Raw genomic sequence first — 26,532 nt, forward strand, 5'->3', positions numbered from 1 at the left:
AACTTGCATTTGTCTACCAAATTAACTCCCTTTCCTGCTGCATGCATTTTTCCTGGACAACAGTATTTCTGTAACAACTGCAACGAAACAATCAGTGCACTACTATAACAGAAAAAGGAACTCGCAACGAAGGATTATCCCAGCAACACTTTATGGAAGCACAGAGTCTCTGCAGTACAAGTACTGTGCTATTTGCTTCCCCTTGTAAACTACTAGCAAGCAAAAATATAATTAACAGCAGAGAAAGCAAGTTACTCAGTACAGTGTGTAATTGGAACTTGCTCATAGCACCAGCGGGGCTCAAAATAATTGCCTCTCTTTCACAGTACAAGCAGCAAACTGAACTAAAAGCTTCACATTTCGCATTCGGAGTCAGCCTGTCCAAAGCATGTCAGCTGAGCAAGTGGATTGTCGGTACAATGCGCACACTCTCTAAAAACAAAGTTTCCCCTTTCCTATTAGGAAGGAAATGAACGCTTAAAAGACAGCTCAGTAAAAACTGTAGTGCTTTTAGACTGGTAGCGCTACTACGCAAATCCTAGTTTTGAAATTCCTGTTTGGTAACTACACTGAGATTAAAGGCATCTACAGGTTGGTTGTAGTTGCACTTAAATCTACAAGTAATTAATGTGTAAGTGCTGTTTCACATGAAACAATTAATTGCCCTTTAGCACAGACCAGGTGGTTTACCAACATTAACCTAAAAAATGGTAACAGGTTGCACTTTAACACATCAGAGGTTCAGTCACCACTAAAGCACAGCTTCCTACCCCAGAACTTCAGCACAGCCTTAGCTGAAGGGCCCTGGCTAACACAGAGGTTGAGTGTGTATTGTGGGAGTGGAATCTAAAGAAAATCTCCGAAATTATAAACAACAAAAAAAACCCACCCACCAGTACAGCTTCCCATTCATCCTATTCACAATCTAAACCATGGGGATGGAGGGGAAATAATATTAAAAAAAAAAAAAATAAAATAAAATAAAATAAAAAACAGAGAAAGGAGAAAAAAAATCAAGAACACACCACACCACCTGGAGCTGGGTTAACTTTTACACTGGTAAAAACCACTGATCAAAGGTGATGTCAAGATCAGCACAGCTGGCAGCTTCACAGGCATTTCCATTTTGGGCCCTCATTTCAACTCCCAGGAAGGAGACTACACCAGTCCTGAAGACTTCACAGGACTTCCCACAGGCAAACACACACCCTCCGACAGCATCACATGGTGAGGAAATTGCTGAGGGATTTCACTCCTTTGTTTCTCTATTTATCCCTCAGCCTGTAAAGGGAAATCATGCTAAGACTTCTTACAAAAATCACACCCTGGACATTTTGTCACTATCTTACAAATAGTAAGGCAGACAATAGAAACTGTGTAAGGCTTAAGCGACATCTGTGAGGCTATATCCTTAAGTCCACTGCAGATAGGGCTACTGGCAGAAGGAGGAAAAAAAAAAAATAAGAATGGTTCTACCATGAAAACATAGAATAACTGCAAAAGGAATAAATATTCCATATTGGTTTTAGCACAGAAGAAAATGGGCAATTGACAACAAAGCTTAGGTACCTACTTTTGCAGTCATTTTTGCCAGGAGTTCTTGCAAATCCATGATTCCTTGCACCAGACTTAAGAAATCACTGCAGGTTGGGCATGCTCAATAAAGGAAGAGTACAAAGAAACAGAAAGGAAGAGAAGGAAAGACACAATTCATAAATAATCAACAGTGTATCAGACTTGCTTTACCTGAACATAAAATGCAATCTGTTTACACAGAATTTTTGCCTTCTGCAAGTCAGTACATGCAAAAATTACAAGCCTGAAAATATTATTTTTAAAACAAAAGTAATTTGCATTAAAAATCTAAAATAGAGAGAATAAAGAAATTGCTACTTACTGCGGTTCAGATTAGGACACTGTGTTATATATCCATTAGGTATGAAGATGACTTTCACATCTTGAATAACACCCTTTGTAAAAGAAGAGAAAACTGGTAATACAGATTGCAAGCATTCACTTACATCTGTACAACCTGTTTCACAAGTGATTTCTTACGTGGATGAAAAAAAATGACCAACTCTTCTCATGAGGCAAATAAGATAGACAAAATACAACTCCTCCTATCTTCTTGTGTATTTGGATATTTGTTTTCATAAAACACATAAATAATACTGCTTTGTCGTTTGCAGTCACCAAATTTAAGCCGCTTAACTGTCTTAAAATGGGATGAGACTGCTGAAAAAGCAGTGAAATAATATCCATTATTCAAGCCTATGACACACTTTTCCAAAAGACAAAAAGAAAACACAGCAATACTCTTTAGGGATTTAGCCAAATAACACTCTGAAACCAAACATTATGAAAAGTATATAATGCAAGAGGTAAGAGTCTACACTTCAGTGGTTTGGTTTAATTTAGCCTACTAGATTTGTATCTCAACATGTAATGTTCATGTAACCATGCCATCAGTTAGAATTAAATCCTCCCTCTAACCCAGACAGACGGAAAGATGCCCTGTGCAGGACTGACAGAAATCAGGACTCCAGCGTCAGAGCCGGCTACCGCAGGTTGCATGAATCCCAGAAACTGAACCAGGCAGGACGGAAGAGAGGAAGGACCAAAAGTGCAGTGCCCACTGCATCCTCTGCTGTCCCTGATTTGCAAGGATATCCCTGACAGAAGCAGCAGATACCAAGGCTTGAGCAATATCCCTACACACCTGCGTCCTGAAGAACTCCAAATCGTTCAAATAGCCTAGAAAATGCTGAAGCTTGTGTTTGCTCTTTTAAGCTCAGTACAAAGCTCTTGCTCCATCTCTGTGTAACATACTCCACAAGATCCACTAGCTTTAATAATGTCATGGTCACTAAGGGAGAGGAGTGAGGGAAAACAAGGGACTTCTAGTGCTGCTATTTGCACTTTCCCTGACTGTTACTCAGAAATTGTGATACAGCTCTATCTCCTCGCAGACACAGAAGAATTTCTTTAATTTGTAAGGACATTTATCATTGTGGCAATTATCTAATTAAACTACTGATTTGTAAGACTATATTTTAATTTTTGGTTAAATTACAACAGAGTGAATTTTGCGGAACAAGGACATCATCATTTCCTCAAAATGCTGAACTCCATCCATAAAAAAAATATAGGCCTCACTCCTTGAAACCTGGAAAATAGAGTAAGTAACGTTTAACACTTATGTGTTTATTTGCTAAGACAGCAGAAGGTAATCAGCAAGCGCTGTTTCCTGCTTATTGTTTCATGATCAAATATTAACTGAAAATATTAATAGACATAATCAGATCACACTGTCTTTCCTGCAGAAGTTTATGCATTTATTAACCTTTTCATCTATGAGAATAATGAAACCATCATAATAAGAAGAAGTAATACTGTCACTGGAAATGGAACATCCTGAAAGCCATTTTACATACTTTCTGCTAGCAGTCATCAGCAAGAAATTAGAAGGTGAGGCACAAATATATATTTCAGTGCTTAAGCCTCTCCGGTGAAAAGCTCTACCAAGAGTAAATGAGATTACAAAGACCACAGCACACAGCTAATAAGACATCATCCAGAAAGAACTGATGTTTTCCTCAGCCTTTTTTTTGAAGTGCATATTGAACTTCAAATATGTTTGTTGCATCAGAGCCCCACTGCTCAGCTGTCTTATGGATAGATACGCATTTAAATACAACGTGAAGAGGAAACACAACTGTTTTTTGTCTAATTTCTGGCTACATGAAAGCATGTTACCATGGAAAAACATTAGAACTTGAATCCACCAATATAGATGCCTTCTAAGTCTATAAACCCTCTGAAACAGAATTAATACAATCAAATATAGAAGTGAACCTTCAAAGGCCAGAAATTTTGCTGATGTATTTTTTTAATAGAAAGACTTCATTACAGGCAAACACTTATTAAAGCCATAATTATTGTAACACATATGAACAAACTTGGTCTATTCCTCCTTCAGTATTAAGACTATGGCTGCCAAGAGCTTTCTACAACCACAGCCAGAAGGAGAATGAAGCACGCACAGCTCCCCAAGGGAAGCCCAGGGCCCTGGCTCACTTCGGCACAGGGTAGAGTTCTTCAGTGCACATTCCATGAGAGGATATCAGAATTCAGCCTTGACAGTGAGATGTCAGTGATCAAAATCTTTCCAGTTTTTCCTTTCCCAAGCAGACATCACCTTTATGCTGTCATTGAAGCATTTCGCTGATTACAACCAAAGCTTCAGTTCAGCATCATGTCTCACTAGGTTGAAGAGCCTTCAACTGTGCAGGCAGGTTACCAGCTATAAGATTAAATTAAGGCCTGCAGCACCACATATCAAGCCCATCCCATGAGGATGTAATATAAAAGCCCTGTTTATTACACTTCTCATGTCTCTATTAAATAGAGGACTCCTCCCACATTCTGTGAAAAGGCTCATATATTCCGTAAGTACTCCACTTCTGCATTTTCATTTCCTCTGTTGCCTTTCACCCTCTTTATAACCTACTTAGAAATAATGCATACCACACAGCTGTGCAAGTTGCATCAGCCAGGGCTGGTGAAAGGCTCTGCAAAGAGGCACCAGGAGACACAGCAAAGCCCTGTGCCTCGGCAATGCTACGCCAACACCACCAGATCTCCGCTGGATCAGCACTGTGCTCCTCTCCACACGCCCCATGCCAGGCGCCTGCACAGCCACCCTTGGCACTCTATTTACCTCACCTTAGTCTGTATGACTCCGAGACCAAAATGACTACAGAGGCCCAAGTACACATAGGATGCTGTGCAGTAAAAATACCAACATACTCTCAACCACCTACTATACAATCCCCAGACACAGCAACAGGATCGATAGAGCCTGCTATAGCAGATATGAAAATTACTGTCTCTCGACACGAATCACCTAGTCAGCAATGCATTAATAAGCTCATTTCTGCAGCAGCTTTTTGGACAGACACTTAGGCGGGAGGGTTCTCCCCAGTACTAAAATGAATTTTACAGATAATTCTGATCCTGACAGAAATCAGACCCATCCTAGAGTGAGGGCTCCCTGGATGTCTGGTATCACTCTCTTCCTCCTTTCAGTGCAGTTATTTTGGTTTCCTAATCTGATCATAATAGCATCCTCTAGCCCTAAAACACATCTTGGGTTTGGGCCATACAAAGAAACCTGATGGGTCAGCATGTATTTTTCAAAGGAAATAATTCATGATGTTCCCTTCAAAGCAAACTGACAGAGCTATTTTAAGTTTTCTCCGCATTTGCTCCTGCCACTGCTGCGCTGAAACCACTCTATCCCATCTGAACTTCAAATTCTTAGTTGTAGCAGGTAAATTACAACTAGTAAGAGATATTAGTTATAAGTGATTAGACTTCAGTTCCCTTAATTATGCCACAGAGCACTTCATTCCCCAGCAAGGCCACAAACACAGCAAGGCTACTTGTGGAATAATCACTGTAAGCAAGGAACAAAAGCATAATTAAGAAAAACAGCAGCAACTGGCCACAGTGACTTATGAATATCATATCCACTCCTTCCTCTTCTGATATACTGAAGAATTATGATCTAAAATAGGCATGAGAATATGGCCCAAAATGTGCTTTAATGCAATTCATTTATGGAGAGACACAACAATTAATTAACTATCATCAAAGTAAGAAAATTTTCGGAGTGTCAAACATGATACTTAGAACAGTATCCAGTGCTTTTGCTACATATACTATCATGGCTCCGACACACACAGAAAAATGTTATTTCTTTTTTAATGCTCTTATTTCCCTGCAGATCTCTGTTTACATTAAGGAAAATAGACCTATTTTATTATATGCTAAAACAGTGAAACGAATTGCACTGAAAAAGAAAGGGAGGTCCTGCTGAGCATGTAAATATATGGAAAGAGATGTGTACTCTTTACGGACTGGCAAAATCCCAAGTTTTTGCAATGAGTAACATTTAAAAAAAAAAAAAAAAGATATCTGAAACTCTCAAGCAGGATTTAAAAAATACAACCAATTATATTTTTGCCCTGAAGAAAGTTAGTAAAATATTCAAGCATGCATAAAGCAAAGGCAGGCACTTGTCGGCTTTCATTATGATCAATAAAAACTGTCAGCTCATTAACATATCATTAGCTACCCTGCTGTTTCCAAAGTGTTAACGTGTAGAAATATTAATTTACAAACATATAATATCCCAGAGTTCTGAGGCTCTGACTGCCTGCATAAAATAAGAATTTAAGATGGGCAAATCCAATATAACTTCTTCTTTTCCTATGTAGCTATAAACATATGTTTACCATCTGTGGAATTATGGGAAGCAGCTGAGGTAAAAAAACAACAGCTGTAGAATAAAATAATACTATCAATTTCACTTCACAGTGACAGCTCAGCTTCTGGAGGATGACATGTACTCTAGGTTCAGAACTCTCGGACAGTCATCTAGGTTAAAACTTAGCTCTTACCTCTGCTTCACAAATAAAATTGTTAGTTGCTACAACAATCTGACTGTAAATACTTTTACCATAAAGTAATTGTCCTAGCTTGTTGAAATCTGGGGACTTTGAGAAGAGGTCCTCAAAAAAAACAGCAACTTGTAGAATTGTATTTCGAACTAACAGCTTCAAAGGGAAGCTGAGTGTGTGGTAAATCACTTTGGCAACAAATCCATGCCAATACCAAGGATAAGCTGATTGGCCTATCACTGCACTATACACTCTTTCACTGATAAACACTTGCTCCATGGCTTGTGATCCAAAACTGGCAGAAATATTAGAAACATCTCTGTAGCTTGCTTACAAAGTAAAAGAATTAATTTTCAGGTGGAAGGGGTGGTTTTCATCTGTTGGTGGATTTGGTTGGTTGAGCAATTCAGCCTTGACCAGAAAATCATATAACCTCACCAGGGGCCAAGAAAAGCTGGAAGAAAACATAAAAAAGAGGGCTTCTCAACTTTAAAGTCATTTCTCTGTCATTTGCAGTTTTAGAAATACATTGACATTACTTGAAGCTGGAATATATTGCCATTACTTGAATCCTCCTTCCCCTCCGCAAAGTTCCTCATGCCCATACCGGCCTACTCAGTGATGATGTCTTGGGGAGCCTCACAAATGGAAGATGACAGACTTTTCAGCTACAAGGTAGAAGCAGCATGGCTCCTGCCAGTTTGCTAGCCTCTCAGCCTGGGCTGTTTGAAATCAATGGAAGCTCCGAAGGACAAAGAAGCTTGTGAACTATCATCAGTGACCCACTACTCACTCTGTTGAGAAGCACAGTGACACACTTAGATGAGAAAAGTAGAAAAAAGGAAGGTACTCCAGGAACAGAAAAACCTACTTTTTTGCAGCAAGCAAGGCAAATGCACTGCACACAACAGCTAGAATCTGCCAAAGCCAGAAGGATCACAGGCCAGAAGACCTTCCCTGCTCCATAAGTCAATGCTGACAGAGACAAACAAGGATGAGTCACCAGAGGCAAACAGCAGAAGCCTGAGGTATCCTGCATGTGAAATCAAGGAGGAAGCAGCCTCCAAGAGTGATAAACACCACCACTGTCTGGCCAGGAGACCATAATAAAGTTGTTTTTTTGGGAGGGTTTAAAGATGAAGGCCAAGCATAGACTCTGACACTGTCTATGTTCCGTCCCCAAGAGTGGCAAGACAAAGCACAGCAGATAGGGGAAACCTGAAGTAAGGAAACCAAACAAAACCCTCAAATACTGGGTACTAAAGTCAATAACCTCAATACTCTGCATTGCAGGAAGAGACCCTTTTCTCTAAGTGCTGGACCTGCCTCAAATCCCAAGTCTGCAGTTTCTACTAGAATTCATACAAAACAGATTTCAGGAGTGTAAGACAACTCATCAGAAATATCTTGTTGACTATTTATTAATTTCCTTCTTCATGTGCCATTTCATATCTGCTTACCTTAAAGAAACCATGTTTCCTGTTTCTCTGTCCAAGCCATAAATTGCTTTCAGGTGTCAAATTTGTTTCTGGGGGATCAATGATGCGTTCATAAATCCTGTAGAGGAAATACATTGCCATTACTTGAATCCACTTTTTCCTCTGAAAAGTTCCTAGTCAAAATCAGCTAAGAATAAAAGATGGAGAGTAGAACAAAACAAAAAAATATTTTAATTAAACACAATATTTATCATCGACAGTTATGAAGGTATATTATAACTATAAAAGAAAAAAAAAAATTAACAGACAAAAAAACTATTAAAATCACTAACACATGAAGACTGCATAAAATTGAAACTCGCCTTGTGCAACTGTGAAGCACTAGGCTCAAGAAACACAAAGACAGAACCCACTGTAGTAAGGAAAACAATCAAATGGGACCAGCGTAGCTCAAGCGCGTCCTTCAAACTTAACTACCCAATCCGGAGACAAATTGCAGTCACACACAAGATCCAACCAGAGAAACAACCCTTCAGGATTTTCAGACTGTTTACAAACTTTGAATGGACTTCACAAAGAAACTTTACTCCACCTCTACTCCCACAGCCATTTTGTCTCTACCTTTGTGTTATTCATCCTTGCACCTGAACCTTTTAAGTTTTAACCACTTCTCCCCTGTTGCTGCTGTTACTGAATTCGCTGGGCCTGGGTGCTCACATGTGCTGCCACTACTGCACATCCAGCTTGCCCCTGTCACTAGCACTGGTGTGGTACAGAATGGGACTTCTTTGTATATGTCTAGTACCTAGCACTACAGGGACATTTTCTTGGTTATTCTTCAAGGAACTAGAAATAATAGCAGTAAGAATTAACAATAACAACAAGTATCATGAGGTCCATAAGCACACTTGATGTACTGCATAAACTTGCACATGAATGCAGGAATCTACATATCAAATTTCTAAAATTAATTCATGAAAAATTGCTGTAACACATCATTTTTAAATTCACTAAACTAAATATCTGCAGTTTCAAAAAGGTTTTGCTCGGGTTTTTTATTTGTTCATTTTTAAGAAAGCTGTAATGAAGTTTACTTGATACCTTTTTCAGGAGACCACTACAACGATATATAATCATTTCAGAATATGAAAAATTCACAATCAAAGCTACTGACCTTGGATTCTCATACTGCTGTGTCACATCAGTGCAAGTCATGAACATACTCCTTCATAACAAAATCAGCACGCTTAGTAAGGATTATTGAGAAGACTATGAAATATATTTCCATTACTGTCCAGCTCACAGAGAGTATGTATTGCTGTGTAATCACACCAGCATGACAGCCAATAGAAAAGACTGAATATGGCAAGACCTGCAGCTTAAAGGGGTGAAATCATCTGTATGTTTAAAAGGGGCGAAATTATTTTTCTTCTTTCTTTAAAGCTATGGCTTTAAAACAAACACGAAAAAATGAACACCAAATTAAAATATAGGCCAAACAACACAACTTTTTGTACAGTATCTCTTCCCATTTACACTCCAAGTGTTTCTAGCACAGACTCACCAAGTGTAATCATTGATTTTCGTATTGTAAATTGCCATATGTATTGAGTTTGCATGGCCAGGTTTTAGTGGCAAGGGGGGGCGGGTTATAAAGGTGGTTGGTAGCCACTGCTAGAAGCTTCCCCTAAGTCCAATAGAGCCAATGCCAGTTGGCTCCATGACAGACCCACCCCTGGCCAAAGCTGAGCCAACTGGCAATGGCGATTGAGTCTCTGTGAAAATATATTTCAGAAAGGGTCAAAAACACCCTGCTGCACAACAGCAGCTGGAGAGAAGAGTGAGAATATGTGAGCAACAACTCTGTAGACAGTAAGGTCAGTGAATGAGGAGGGGGAGGAGATGCTCCAGGCACCAGAGCAGAGATTCCCCTGCAGCCCGTGGTGAAGCCCATGGTGAGGCAGGCTGTGCCCTGCACCCATGGAGGCCCACGGAGGAGCAGATGCCCACCTGCAGCCCGTGGAGGACCCCACACCAGAGCTGGTGGCTGCCTGAAGGAGGCTGTGACCCCGTGGGAAGCCCACAGTGGAGCAGGCTCCTGGCAGGACCTGTGGACCCATGAAGACAAGAGCCCACACTGGAGCAGCTTTGCTGGCAGGAATTGTGACCCCATGGAAGCAACCTGCACTGGAGCAGTTTGTGAAGAACTGCACCCCATGGGAAGGAATCACATGGTAAAAGTTCATGGAGGACTGTCTCCTGTGGAAGGGAGCCCACGCTGGAGCAGGGGAAGAGTGTGAAGAGGAAAGAACAGTAAAGACAACATGTGATGAACTGTCCTCGATCCCCATTCCCCATCCCCCCATGCTGTTCAGGAGGAGGTGGTAGAGAAATCAGGACTGAAGTTGAGCTCTGGAAGAAGGGAAGGGTGGGGGGAAAATGTTTTTAAGTTTTGCATTTATTTCTCATTACTCTATTCTGATTTGAGTTATAATATATTAAACTAATTTCCCCAAGTTGAGTCTGTTTTGCCCATGATGGTAATTGGTGAATGATCGCTCTTTGTCCTTATCTCCACCCACAAGATTTTTGTCATATTTCTCTCTCCCCTGCCAAGTTGAGGAGGGGGAGTGATAGAGTGGCTTTGGTGGGCACCTGGTGTCCAGCCAAGGTCAAACCACCGTACCACGTTACTGGAAAATTTATACACTTGCAGATACCTAGAATAACCTCCCAGTATTAAAGAACTTCAAGAAAGCTCTATAAAGTTTTTTGTCAAAGTAGAAAGAGTCATATGTTCCACCCACTTTTGTTTATGCAGAAAAGGAAACCATTTGTCAAAACCAAATGGAAGCAATCTAAAAAACTAGAGGCAAACTTATTATATTTCCTTTAAAAGAAACAACAAAAATCTCAAACTGAAGAACAAGTTCCATGAAAAATCCAGTTTCAGATTGTGAGTACAGGAGTCAGAGAACTTCTTCTAATACTCATAATTTTATTGCTAAAATTTATTATATTATTATCAGCCCTAATTCATCACAATTCATCAACATGATATTTTCAAAGCTCTAGGAAATTTCTGCCTCTGTTGGTTAATTACATCTTACTATCTATAAAATTACCATGCTGAGCTGTTTTACCTGTTCAAAGAGCAAAACAAGATGATATTCTTTTAAACCATCTTTTGAGAATTATAGGAACTTTTCATGCACCATCTCTATCAATATTATCAAGTGTAAGTAAACCCCTTCTGCCATACCTCATCCAGAATTGAAGATCCACTCAAATGCAAAACTGCTGCAAAATGCTGAACAGGAAACAAAGAACTGACATGCTCCTTGAGAAAACCACTCACTGAATTGCACTATCAGATTAGGAATTTCTCTTTGGATATATAATGTATCTTTATTCATGACTTAGGTTAATGATGTTCTCACCAGAAAACTTCTGATCTCATAAAAAGACTAGTCAATATTCTATAAAGAATTCTATTTCTGTTAACAGATAAAATCCCAGTGTTAACCAGGTTCAGCATTACTTATTGAAGAATATTTTATTTTTATTCAGCTGGCCTAGTTAAAGTTTATCAAAGAACTCCACAATATCTGTCCGCAATTACATACACAAAAAAAAAAAACAAACCACCAAAACCTAACGGACAATATTATATGACAGTTCAAGAATAGCCATTAAGGAAGACAAATCAGAGACAGGTTAAAGCGGTTTATCTTGTCTTTTCTGATGATTTAACAAAGACTTTCAATCTATGTGGAAAAGGCTGTAGCGACCTTCCTTACAGAGCCTCTTCAGAGAGTGCCATTTATAAACCACATCAGGATTCCCCATATTCCACTACTACTCTACTCTAATTCCATTTCTGAAGCAGGTATTTAGCTTAAATTAAGGGATTAATTAAAGGCTGGTTTGTGCCTCATTCCTTATGTGTCTAAGAGACTAGTTGGTTTTCTTCTCTGTAGAACTGCCCATGCAGTAGCAGGTTTAGGATTCAAGAGAAGGCATGAGATATAGATCAGTCCTTGCTTATCTTCCTATGTAAAAATATGTTTTGGTTGACACTATTTCTTTTGTGAACAATGAGAACTTACTTTTTTCCTGTATGCTGTTAAACATCAGCAAAAAAGCCCCAGCAAACATACACACATCTTATCACTACCCCTATAATCCCCTCTATACTCTTGGGAAATGAAAAGGTCAAAAAGCACATCTGAATTCAGAACAATCCAAAAAAATAAAACAAAAAGGAATCACAAGGAACATGATTCACCATATACTTCTCTAATGAAGAATTAAAAAAAAAAAAAAAAATAGAAATTAATTTTAAAAAGCACCAAAAATAAAAAATTAAAAAAAAAAAAAAAAAAAGAAAAAACACAACAATAAAACAAAACAAAAACATAGAGTCCTACAACTGATGACCAAAAGGAAGAGTAATGCAAAAAAATCCAAGGGGCAATTCCAGCAAGACTGGAAGCTGCTACACAAAGGTAAAAGGGTCACACAAAGGAAAACTGGAACTACATGGAAGAAGTTTTAGAATACGAGCAAAGAAACATGACAACATTACTAACTCTCAAACAGTGGATTTAATAAAGATTAAAACAGACGTTTTCAAATATGAGTGAAGAGAGCTTCACCAGCTACATGCACTGGCAGCGGCTGGCCAGCAGAGCTGACTGCCGCGCAGCGGGAGCACAGCCAGGGATGGGTGTGCCTCTTGGCTGCCAGGTTCGTGTTTTAAGTCGCAAGAACATCATAAGCAGAGCAGCATTCCTAGAGCAGCTTTTTGAGAAGGAGAGAGACTGCATGAGTATTGAAGACACCCTGTCCATACAAAATGATTAAGGTGGCAATTGCATAAATAGTTAGAAATAGGGTTTCACTCAGGCATTAGAATTTCTCACGTATGTAGGCCACTTACAAATCTATCAAATTTAACTGATTATTCCAGTGATTTTTCAGGGTGTTTTTACACTTAGACAAAGCCATGAAGTACAAACATTTTGTAACGTATCTCAAAGTGTAATGAAAAAGTTACTAATTATAAGTGAAATTCCCTTATAACAATTGTTTGTGAAGTGGGAAAAAAACCTTGCTCCAATCTCCTTCCTGTATTGGTTTTCTTTTGGAAGAAGAGGCCATTTTCAGGCTGCAAAACTACTGTTGCTGAATAGATGCAAAGGCATTCTTTTTTTTACAGCTACATTAAGCTCCCACATCATTCTGATTTCCTTCTTTGATTTCCTGGGCTGACGTGCATCACCTTCTACAGCTTTATCCACACTTGACCAATACTTCCTATTTGGCATATGAACAGCTAAATTATATCTGCTGCACTTCCAGTTTATGAAGTGCTGGTCCAGAGCTCCTTGGAGATCAGTTTCCAATATATTTGGCTTTGATACCCACGAAGCGAAATGTGCAATACACTTCACAAGAACAGAAATACTTAGAAAAAGGCCTCCAGGGAACTGTGGTCTCTAAAATTACTGCAGACTGAATAGCCCCTCCAGCATGAGGAGACGCAGGTCTCTAGGTTAATGGAAGCTCTACTCCATACTCCAGATTTTCAGATTTATGATTACTAGATTCACTTTCCAAGAGAAAGCTTGATTTGCCCCTATGCTGACATATTTCAAACAAGTTAAACCATAAACCTGAATTAATACAACCATGAACTAATCCTTCTTTCTTGAAATTCTCATGCTCAGAATACATTCATTAGCCACTGATTCATTTAGCTAAATGTAGTAAGAAAAGCACCTGTTAACTGACAAAGATCCATGATATCCTTGGTATCTATATCTCTACCCTATCTGCACACTTTGATTTATTAAGTATTCTTATGCAATCCTCAGAAATACTTTTTTCAAGGACCCATTCCAAACAGGCATCTGTGACATAATGAATATAATATACAGAAAACAGAAAATCTATAAAATAATCAGCAGATTCCTGAAAGGAAGCACATCTAAAATATTTACATTCAAATACACATACACACACCTTTCCCTGCATAGAGAAAATGCCCCTCTAGAAATCAAGCTCTGTTGAATGAGGAAACAGTTCTCTTCCACACACACTATGTAAAATTATTTTTATCAACCTTATAATGTTCTTGTAAAATAGGGAAATACCCTCATTTGACATGTGTGCAAACTGAAACACAGAAAGACTAACTGATTAACCAAGATCACAAAGACAGAGTCAGGGAAGGACATTGCCCAAGATCTAAGCCATTAGACTGGGCACGACTGAGGCTTAACTGGGCCACAATTCCCACTGGAAAAACGTGACATGGAATTGCCTCTTGCAGCGAGGAAGATATCTTACATACAACTTTAACAAGCAAAAGTTAAGAGTTGGACACTTCACTTTTGTGAACATGCAGCTCTATTTCATACATACAGTATTTGCCATGCCAGAAGCATTTTGGAAATAGCTGAAATATTTAGCAGAACATGAAGATAAACTGTGTGTTTTCTTGCATTAGAATACAACAGCCAACATGGACTGATCAGGAGATGCAAGTGCCTGAAATTGTGAACAATAAAAGAGACTACAACTCCAAAAATTACTACAATGTAGCGCACCAAATGATGAAATCTGCAAATTCTTTCAGGTCTAAAATAGGAACATGACTTCTGAAATTTGCTCACTAGATATGATCCAGGCAGAATTATTTTATTAGTAGCACAATTAAGAAACAAATAGCTGCAGTCTAAATATTATTGTGGCTGAGGCATGGCAAGAACCTAATTTCTCAGTCCCTGGTCTCTATTAATCCAAGAACATGCTTTTTTGTTCCTGTTAATGGCTGCCATACTCTGCTGAAGCTATAAATTTCCATGTAGGGACCAGGTGTTGAATCCATAGCATCCAATTTTAGATGTCTCATAAGTTTTTACCTCCAGTAAAGCTAGTCCTCTAGACTCAATTAAGAGACATAAGTGTTTCTAGGGTGTGATTCATCTTACAATAAATGAATCACTCTCTGAAGGCCACTCCAATGACTGCACAGGAGCCCTTGCTGACATTAGGGTGAATCATCAAAACCCATTTTTGCAATTCAAAACCCAATCCTCAAAACTGACTTTCTCTTGCAACCATTCATTACCCTGTATACATCCATCTGGATCCTCACATCCTTTAAATAAACTGAAGGGTAGCAAGAAGTCACGCACAATAACACACTGTTCATAGCATAGTCTTTGAAATAGCACTCTCAACTTTTCTGATATCAAGTCAGAGGAGAGAGGTAAGTTGCCTCATATTTTGCATCTTCCTCCTCATCTTATTTGCAGAGGTGTTGACCACCTTGACTACTGTTACCATCTCCAGCTGGGGCTGCAAAAACTCAGTACATCTGAAATTGCAGATGTCAGGCCTCCTGACACAGTCCATTGTACAAAAATACCTAGCTGCTTCAAAAAGTTTATCCAGTATGTTTTCTGAAACCCAACTGCATAAAGAAACTTATGATTATATCAGTCTCTAGCTTTAAGATACAATATTGGCATTTGTCTTTATGTCTATTCTTCCAAAGGGATTAAGAACTTATTTTAAATACTAGGATATCTTTACATATTTCTCTTTCAACCCATTTTCTATATGCTTCCCAATGAAAATGTGTCAATACCAACATGATTGGATTTTCTTTATAGTGTTTACAGATAAGATGCATTATTTGACATGCATTCAGTTCTGGAGCAACTTTAACTGAATTATTCATTCAGTTTCCAGTGTTCCATTTCAGAAAAATAATCTTCCTGAGGGAAATTTTGATTTTTCGTGCTATCTCCTCTGTCATAGTATAGGAGTTCACAATCACTTAACAGAGGAAAGCAATTTAGATTAAAATCTCGGGTTTTGAGGGAAGCCTTTTGTTATTAAATTTTGAATATACAATAGTAACTGACAACTATTTAATCAAAAGCTATTGTTCAGTTCTGGGAGAAAAAAAGAAGAGGTGTCCAGTAATAGTATATGTTAGGTAAAAGACTCAAGAGCGCATGCTTAGTTTCTAAGTTCTCTTCAAACTGTCACCCAAATGATTTCATCAATTTTCCTGTATGATCACAGAGATAAAGTTAATGTACCCTACTTTTCAGTTTAATTATTCCAACTAAAAATCTAAATTTAAATATAAAAATGTAACTAAATTAAACTGTATAAGCAATCTTTTTTCATTAAAGAGAAATGCAAATTAACTTTCAAGACCTTCTAATAAACAGGAGGAAATTAGACAAATGCAAGTAAAGCTGGTTAGAAAAGCACATTTCACTGTCTGGTTTGGGGGTTTACTCTCCACACACAGATTGATTAAGGGTAAATTCACAGAGATATTAACCGTCTGTGTGGGGCTTTCTTTTGAAAACACATTAGGGTTTTCACTTTCCCACAAACTTATCAATAAATTTTAGCAATATTTCTTGGGCATCAAACTAAAACTATTGTTATTGATTCAAAGAAGAGGACTGGACCCATTCAGTGATATTACATTGGTCACATGAATGGCAGAAATCCATCCTTCTCAGAGTACAACACCTGTATGGAACATTTCATCTGGAGATCCTGAGGTAAATTCAAACACTTCTACAAACAAGGTCGATATTATTAACTTTACTTTGCAAATGACAAAACAGATACTCTTTAGACTGTTAGTGTCAGGAACCAACCAATTGTGTCTAAGCCCTAGGCTAACAGCCTGTCTACAGACTGCAGTGATTACCCATCTTCATATAACTAACGTAGAACTCCTGAAAGTGGAAGAAACCCAGAAAATAGTCTGAGTCAGACTCTAGGCAGAAATGTACATTTGGCCATTTGCTTAGGATTTTCAAGAGTTGTGGAAAAAAAAAACCTATTACAAACTATGAGGTCAACTGTATCTTACATGTGATGTATCCGGAGCACTTCACATTTTACAGCACATGCACTATCCATAATTTTTCAGACAGAAATACAGTATTTTCAGTACCTCACCAGCTAGTTTGATACTCTAATGGTCATTGCACATTTCAACTTTGACAACTGTACTGCTTTTCACTACGGTGGAGTCAGTTTTTTTTCAAGGCAGCTGTATGGTGCTATATTTAGGATTTGCGATCAAAACAGTGTTGATAACACATCCACATTTTATTTTATGTTGAGCATTGCTTGCACAGTGTCAAGGCCTGTTCATTTTCTCAGACCGCCCCACCAGCGAGTAGACTGGGTGTACACCAGAAGTTGAAAGGGGACACAGCCAGGACAGCTGACCCCAACTGATCTAAGGGATGTCCCATGCCATATGACATTATGCTCAGCAATACAAGCTGGGGAAAAGAAGGGGTAACGTTCAGAGTTATGGCATTCGTCTTTCCAAGTAACCGTTATGTGAGATAAAGCCCTGTTTTTTCTGGAAACAGCTCAACACCTGCCAGCCAATGCGGGGTACCGAATTAACTCCTTATTTTCCTTTGCATGTGCACAGAGCTTTCACTTTACCTATTAAACTGTCTTTATCTCAACTTGCTTCCCCCATACAATTTCATCCTTTCGATTCTCTTTCCCACCCCACTGTGGGGGCAGTGGCTGTGTAGTGCTTAGCTGCTTACCAGCATTAAACCACAACTGTAACCTTTTTCTTTTAATCACGTTCCTGAAACTCCATGTTGGCCTGGTAAATCTGACGTAAACAGCACATGGTTCATGGACTTGGCATCACCTACAGACCTGGCACGTAATCTACAGGTAGAAGCAGCACCAAAGGAATATACTTGTCACTGTTCGTGGTGAAGATGCCAACTTTCAGCATATTCAATCTGTCTGGCTACAGCAGTGCTTAAGGTGGTGCCTGGGTCATAAGAATGCATCCTCTAAAGTGCTAAGGGAGGTATCATTTACATACACAGACTCTTCTTATAAAAATCAATGTCCACAACTCTTATAAATTAATGTGAATTTAGGCATTTATCTTTAAACACCTCTATATAAAGTTGAGAGCCACATAGCTCAAATTCCACTTTTCAAATAAGTATCTGACTCACCAAAGGTATTTTGACATCTTTTTGCCACTTGGGAGCAGCTATTGCTATCCGAGTACCAGAGCATGAAACATGTAGCAGTAGGGGTTTTTTTTGTGATGCACACAAGTATCCACTACAGACGAGGAGACAAATCCACTTATAAATGAAGACAACACTAAAACTCACAGGGTCACTAAAAGACACCCTTTAGCCTCAGCAAGCTTTGAATTCTTTGAATCAGGTTTTAAACCAGAACACTGAATAAAACTGTCAACAAGAAAGCTAAGAGCACAGCACACTCGTTACCATACCAAACATCATACCAAAAGCCTATCTCAGATGAACCAAATGTTCAGAGTAAATCCCAGACACCAAATATCAGTAAACCAACACTGAGCAATTAAAAACAGATTCCAGAACTAAGAGGCAGAAATTAATTCAATGGTTTCTTCCAAGATATAAAAAAAAGAAAAGCTCTTCTCCCACAAATTTAACAAGAAGCCCTTAGAGCGAGATAGATACAAGATTAAAAAAACTATATTGAAGTATCTATGAAACAAGTAGTAAATGATTAAGTCTGTCGTATCAGAAAGCAAGAGGGTAAAAATGTGCATCATAATAATGACAGAAAGCAGCATTGGTACTTCAGGTCTTGCAGCAAAACTAACCCCAAAATAAAATTCTACCAGAACAAGGAGGTAAAACCATGGTTACACAGATTATGTCATCTCCATTTTGTAATGGAGAAATAAAAATATCTGAGTTTACTGCTGGTGTTTGTCACAAGATACTTGTTGAGTGAGAACTGGCAGTGCTGAAACTTTGCTTCTGTTACATCTACCTGCATAACACAGGGACATACCAATCTCTGGCCCAAGGACTGTAGCACATGGGTCTTCATAACTGGCAATTACAGCTGAACCTGAAGCACAGTAAGCTTACAGCTTAGAAACAGTCCTTTTTCACAAAATATACGCAGCCTTCCTCTTTTTTTGTCTCATGCTACTCCTAACCCCAAAGTCTCTCTACCTAGTACAGTAAGAAAGGTGCAACTACAAGAAGAATCAGACTTTTGATTCCAACTCCTTTCTGCACTGCTAAAAAAAAAAAACTTCAAAGGAAGCCAGCCACAAGAAACCTTTCTACTCAACTGCTTCTTTCCCCCCTTACAAAAAAAAAATAATCATCGGCTGAAAAGTTAATTGCCTTACAGTGTATCTTGTCACAGGATCATCTCATCAGGGGGTTCATGTCATCACTAAATGATTTGTTTATAATCATAAAATAATCTCATCCATATTCCAGAGCCCATTTCCTTTCATGACTGAAGGTACTTGCAGGCTGAGGACCAGAGGCTTTGCTTGTTAACACCCTGCCTCCACTGCCATGCCTCTGCCAGAGCCCTCCCATTAGTGTTGTCTCAGCACAGTGCCATGGCCCTCGGCTCTCCCCGGAGCTGCCACTCCTCCCCATTAGCCACTGTTGCTGTGACCCCAAGGAGGGCCAACTCATTCCATGTTGCTCAGTTCTTACCACACGTTCATCAGATAACCCACGTCACCATTTTCCCATGGTATTTTTCAACTTCCCGTTTTAGCCTCAGTGGTTTGAAAGTTAACATTGCACTCTCTCCACAATAACTAATTGGCCATGACTGAGGAGGTGTATGAAACAGAGTAAACATAGAACAAGCCATTATAATGGTTCTAAAATTAAGTTTTGATGGAAACTGCCAGGCAGACAGACAGAAAATCACTCTCCAGGGACAGCACTCAGGTTTGGAGCTGATTTCTCACAACATCTGACACACTCAGGAGGTGAAAGCATGGCTCACCTGAAGTCAATGAGAGTTTTCACTGCAGATTTCACTGAGGCCAGGGTTTTGCCCCAGGGATACTGCACAGCACATCTTTCAGGAGAGTTTAAGATAAGTGGCTGGCATGACACAGAAACATTCAGCTAGGGCTGAGGAAGTCCTTCTAGTTGTATTAGCTGACAAAGTGCTAGTTATTTGCTTTCACTTTTGACACGTTAGAGGGAATGCTGCTGTAATTGCAGCTCAATTAAGTAATGCTGCTTCTGCTGATTCTTTCATTACTGACTGGTCTCAGATATGAAAACAACTTACAGGACTGGAAATTGCATATTATTTTACTCCTATGCTGAGGATCAAACTCATCTTTCACCTTACTGCTCCTTCAATGTATCATTACACTAGCAGTACAGATCACAACAGTGGTTCTTCATATTACTGAAATATTTAAATGAGAAGCAGTAGCCAATACCTGATTTTATTTTTTAATTAAAACAAACAAACAAAAAAAAAAACATACCAACCAGCTCACTGAACACTTACCTGTGTAGAAATAGAGTACTTCCTCAACTCCGAGAAAACACCTCCCCTTCTGAAGCTTGAGACTGGACTACCTTTGCCCTTCTCTCATTTAGCACATTTACAAAGCAGCTCTCGCCCCACACCACAGAACCAGGAATTCAGTTGTCCCTGCACTCAGTACTGAACCCACTTGACCCCCTTACATGTTGCACAACAATCCAAACATAATGGAGGCCTGGACAGGGCTCTCTCTCATGCAGTTAACTCTGCAAATATGCCAAGTGGCTCCACATGAGACGTGAGAGGACACTACATCACTGCTGAGGCAGGATCCATGCCACCACCTAACACTCCAGAGCCACGAGAGCCACACTCACAGCATTTCCAAGCCTTGACACCTTCCACCCCTGAGCACCCCACATGCCCCTCAAGCTCCCCACATCCAGGGAACACAGTAACTGCTCCTTCATCGCTGTCTGCCATTAAGTGTTGTCAGTTTACTCTGTCACCCAGCGGTGCAATGATGGGAGCTGTCAGGTTTTGGGTAGTAATAAATGCAGTCAAGCAGCCTCCACCTCCCTGAAGTCATCTTGAGAATTTTTACAAGATTGCTTTTCTAAAAAGAATTCCTTTGGAGGAATTATTGATGTTCTAAATTGTCAAAGGAAGTCTCCCCAAGTACTAAACCACTTCATAAAACTCTGGACTGGTTTCACAGACTTCAGCAGTCTCAGTCCTGTTTGCTCAGTCGCCCTCTCACACCCCAGAGCACTCTGGAAGTTTCAGATTATTTGGAAAGACTCTGTACTATTTGCTATATGAAGACTCAGATCTCAAATTAGCATCTGAAGAGTTCAGAGGAGTTCTCATCTGATTTTTGGCAAAGATCCAATGCTTTTATAAAAGTATTTAACTAAACTAATACTACCAGTTTTCAGTTCAGCTCCAGTATTACCCTATGTGACTTCCAGTTCTAAACTCCAGGGTTTAGCTAACTACTCCAAACGGAGGAGTTCATTTCTGATTTGGATATCAGCTAATGTGTCTGGCTGTAGCAAGATAGTTGTTTTTATAATCTGAAGGGAAAAAAAAAACCTCAAAACATTTGCTCTATCCGGTTGATTCTCAAATTACCATGATCACCTCTCTGTTCATATGACCCCCACCAGCACTCCAACAAATAAAAAAATCTAACCAAGTAACTGGAGATTTCCCCTGAAAAAAATCCACAGAACCAAATGTCCAGATACATTTTAAACTATGCCAGCTAAATTTTCAGAGACTGCTCTTGAAAGTAATCACCTCAGTTTAAGGGTTTATTGCTTTGACATAAAAAAAAAAAAAAAAAAAAGCCTAAATGTATATTGGACCAATATAAAACATATTTGAAAATGGGATAATACACCTATTCACACACTTTGGGAAATGACTACATCATTTGAGGCTTGCCAGTCTTGATTTAAGATTATTTCCTCTACCATTATCCATCCTCTCTCATTGACACACCCATAGCATACAAATACAATGACTGCAAGATGCCAATAGTAAAGCATAACACATTTTTCCTGCTCTGCTGAAGTCATCAACCTGTCTAACAACATTTTCAGTTCACTGGAAAGCACCGCAAGTCCCCAGTTCTAAATTAGAAAAATAATAAAACAAAAAAAATAACACACCAAAACACACTGTTAAGTCTATATTCAGCAGTAGCTGGGCTTTGCAGTTACCAAACTCAGGCTCCACAGGTCCCTAAGACTCAGGGGGCTGCTACAAGTCCTATTCAAGACCCATAACCAAAATCCCAGAGCCTGACGACTTCTCTTCAGTAGCTGACATGAGCAGGACCTGGACCAACCCCTGGAAGAAACCAAAGCAGATGCCAGCTCCACTCCGAGCAGGAGCCGGGTGAGGCCTCTGCTGCAGCCCAGCGCCCCAGGAACCTGTCAGTGGTTCCTGTCTTGTAGGGGAGGTCAAAGGATCTAAGACAGGCAGGCACAGCTATGGATTGTTATAATTTGTTTTCTATAATACTTCTTCAACACTTCCATAAATACTCGTGGCCTCCTGTTAAGGCTATCAATGTAGTATACAAAAAAAGTTCAACTGATTTTTCTAGGATAAAAAAAAAAATCATCAGAATTAGGGACTGGGTTCAGACATATCATCATTCAGACTTTGTTTGCACCTATACTACCACTCTGCTCATGAATTAGCCATTCAATGAAAAACCCTGGCTATTAAAAAACTTCTTTTAAAAAGTAATCTTTTCTAAGTAATACTGAATGTATCCCGGACACTTTCTTGCAGCTTAACTGCAATAACTGTAATAATACAGGCGTGACAGCAGCTGACATGATATGCCAGCTGGAGATCTCTCTTATGCTAAAAAGTTTATAGCCTTTCTGTCAAACAAAAAGGACAACCGAGAGGTGAAAATTAACTTCCAATACACCATACCACAGATGTGAATTTGGGTGTACCCAAAATGCACAATTATAGCACTCTACCCAAGTAGCCATTTCTGAGAGTTTCTGCTACAGCTTAAAGAGCAGAAAAGCCATCTGGGTCACAAACTCATATTCAAATGTTGAGAGTAAATTACCTGGCTGCATAGCACTGCAACCATTCCATCTTCTCTCACAAGAGAAAGTGTTTTGCAGTAAGTAAAGCAGTGAATCCTTCTTTTAAATACATCCCTTATCCTTCTTTAAATTTATTACATTTTAATTGAAGTCGTAGGATTTCATTTAGGTAAATTGAAAACCTCAGGTTGGCAGCCAGAATATTTTATAAGAACTCAGAGGTCTTGGATTCCCATATTTGGATTATGCTGCTTTAATTTATTTATTTTTCCAATTAAAAAGTTTTCACTGCTCATGCATTTTTTACTCCCTAATGCACTGTTCTATCAAGAGAAACATAAAAGAGGCAGACAACATGTTTTTTCAGTGGGAGACTACTTCCTAGCCTGCTCCAGTTTTATAATCTATTCTCTTATGCTTTTACCAACCCCCTCCATCAAACAGCTACAAGTATCCATCAAAACCACAGGCTGTATCCATAGTAAAAGGCACTCCAGCACATATTTTCAGTGGAAGGCATTAATTTTTGCAGTGAAGTGCCTTTCTCCCTTTTATGCCTGCAGACAGAGTTCAAGTAAAGGAATACTGATACTCTCTGAACAGTTGAGTATCTTTGTAGCAATATGGTTGATGAAAAGTAAAACAATAAAAATATAAGGCAAGCACCTTTCATGCTTACCTCCCCAGATCAATTAAACACACCAAGAACAATTTGGAATTTATATTTCTTCAATAAATTGTCAATAAACACATTTTGATACAGTACCTACCACATCTTCAATTGTAGGCTCCGTGCTATTACCCCACTATTCCCTTAACACTATTAAGCGTAACATTTTTCTGTGGTGTTACTGTTGTAGGGGGCAAGCATTGCAGCAGACAGTCAGATACCACAGACAACATCACAGGCTATGAAGCCAAAACTAATTCCCAGTGAAGACAAATGCCAGCTCTTGTAGGCCTGTGACAGTCTCCTGGAGTTGCAAATCTCCTGACAAAGCAGCTATGAACAGCAGGACACTTTACCTCTGCACCCTTAAGAGGCCAAATCCGGGAAGGTGCATAGCAGAGTTTATTTCATTATATATTTACCCTCTAGTGCCATAGGTTATTTAAGGACCCCCTGACAATGACAGTTGTTCTAGCTCAACCTAAACACTCACCAAAAGGCCCCTGACAACCCCGTTTTCCCTAGAAGTAAGGGAGCACCAATCCTACACATAACCAATATTTTGAAACATGATTTGTTTATCACTGGTGGACTTGGCATTGAAGACAGAACAAAATTAAGATCAGTGTACTTAATTTCCATGTTACTTTCAGCACAGGTTTTACTTGTCCATCAGTTATACATTCCTTATTAATGTAGTCTTTTCATTTTTCTAAGCTTTCAGAACCTTACTAGAATGTTAAAAGCACGTTAACAAGTACACCCATTGATGATTATGCCAGTTGTCTGAGCCATATCCCTGGCTAGAGGTGGCTGCCTAGGCCCAGCACAAAGGCTCTTCAGGTCAGTGAGAGGAGTCCAGTGACATTCAACAGGCTTTTAGTCTGGACTCTAATGTATCTTCCTGTGTCAGCAGCTCCAAGCTCTGGCATCAATCTCTCAACAATTCTCACTCCTTATTCTTAAAGGAGCACCAAAACGTGCAAGGAAGACACAGGAGGACCTGTTTTCAAGAGGGCATGTACTTGTGCAAACATACCTCCTTTGATACATAGGTCTCCTGCATCATATTACATCTCACTAGAACAGAGGCAATTACAGTGTTCTACAGATGACTCTTAAAAGCACTGAAAGCTTGTACTAGTTCTCAAGTATTTTTCCCTAGCCTATCCATATGTGAAAAAAGTCAACTTTGAACTGAATCCAAAAGACAATCAAGTATCAAATGTCAAAGTAATTTTACGAATCAGAGTAATGTGGGTGATAAGGCTGAGAATAAAAGCAGATTCAACTATCTGTTTACAAATTGAAAGTTAATCTTTAATGCTTTCTGACTTGCTGCAGTTTTGGGAAGCCAGAGACTAGCTTTAGGTATCAATACAAATCCTGTAGCAGAATTAGGTTGTGGCTGGGTATTTTTCCTAATGCAAACACTTTCAATGCACTCTGAGATACAGGTTAACTTTACTAACACTGCATCTGTAAATCACTCAAAATAGCCTTCCAAATGTATAGCATATCACCATAGCCCTAAACAAAAGGAATACTGCATTTATACAAATTCATGCGTACCTGTAAGGAAGCAGTGTTGCAATCCCATCAAAGAAATCCAGTAGGAATCAAAGGGATTAACTTTGCTGATCAATAATTTTCCTTTTTTGCTTTGTTTTTATTTTTTTACAAGAGCAAAAACAATAAGTGAAAAGCACAGAGCTTATTTAACTAGATAGGTACACTTCAGGCTAAAATCTTGTTTGAACCAAACCAGAGCCCTGCAGGAGATGAGACAGGTGAATCTACTGACAGCAGTCATATTTTCTTTCCCTGTGACTTGTTCAATTAAAGCTGCAGAAGCATTGCTTCTCATTAGGCATCATGAACTCTGCTGAGAGCCACTGACACCACACAAACCTAAAACAGTGACTTTTACATGTAAAGTCTGCAGCTCTTAACACTGGGTTCTGGGCATTCTTTAGCTGCAGCTTTCCTAACAGTAACACGAGGAAGGCTTAGTATTTTCAGGAGTGCTCAGAAGTACCCCTCATTGGCTTGCTCTTCATTTTCAAATCTTTTGACTCATTGTAGTGTCATCAGGAAATGCTAGTGCAAATATGAACAAGATTTTGACTCGTTTTCTGAATGCAAAGATGTAGGGGGTTAAGATATAATAAAGGAAACTGTAACACCAAATTCTCTAATTAACTTAGCAGAGATGGTACAGCTGAGTCAGGAACTTAAAGGTTTCCTGGTTTCCCCCCTCCCCCCCCCCATTTAAACTACTATGATCTGCTCTCAATTCATGCTGTCAGAACTGTTCCCATTACTTTTCCAGAGTAGTTGTCATCAAATACTACAAATACACAGCCAGAGGCATTTAGGTATGGATTTATGCCGGGAGCAGCCTTGAGATGTACCACCTTAAGGGACAGTCTTAGACGGATCAGCCCTGTTTATGGCTACCTGACAGAGATGCTATATGCATTTATCACTTCATATGACAGCACAGCTCATTCCATAATTGTATTTATCTATTGCTGCCTGTTGCTGTAAAGAAAATTGGGTCACAAGCATGACTGTGCAGCTCTTGTCCCTGGACAGACTTCTGCAGCACACAGGCTTTTTGTGTTGCCCTCTTTTCACAATTTGTGCAAGAAGACAGCCAGCAAAACAATCTTCTAAAAAGGGTCTTCCTAAAACACATCTGCTGTTCGTTAAAAAAATAAATAAATAAATCATAGCAGATAATAAAGAACCTGTCCCAAAACCCAATACTTGAATAAACAAACAAAGTATAGTGTTGAAAGCAATGAAAAAATACAACACATAAACAAATAATTGTAAAATAAATAAATCAGATGACTGAAATGAAGACAATCTTTACAAATGGTAGATTTCATGCCTCAGTGAAATTAAAATTGCTCTAAGCATTTAATTGCTTGTAGGGTCCAAATAAAATAACTCAAATAAGCAACCTTCCTTCAAGATTTTTACTATCAGTAGTTAATGCAGTT

At 39.1% G+C, this 26,532-nt stretch overlaps 1 protein-coding gene across 2 annotated transcripts in view; it reads right to left on the reverse strand.

Annotated features, from left to right (window-relative positions):
* NELL1 (neural EGFL like 1) overlaps positions 1-26,532 on the reverse strand; it is a 296,981-nt gene that overhangs the window by 228,747 nt on the left and 41,702 nt on the right. For both annotated transcript variants that reach the window (XM_042785467.1, XM_042785466.1), the window contains exons 5-7: positions 7,925-8,021; positions 1,898-1,970; positions 1,574-1,656 (exon numbers count right to left, since the gene is read on the reverse strand). In XM_042785467.1, the coding sequence (XP_042641401.1) occupies positions 1,574-1,656; positions 1,898-1,970; positions 7,925-8,021 (253 nt within the window). The remainder of the gene's footprint in view (positions 1-1,573; positions 1,657-1,897; positions 1,971-7,924; positions 8,022-26,532) is intronic.

This window comes from Tyto alba, unplaced genomic scaffold, assembly GCF_018691265.1.
Source record: "Tyto alba isolate M040663 unplaced genomic scaffold, T.alba_DEE_v4.0 Super-Scaffold_8, whole genome shotgun sequence".
In the NCBI taxonomy this organism is placed as follows: Eukaryota; Metazoa; Chordata; class Aves; order Strigiformes; family Tytonidae; genus Tyto; species Tyto alba.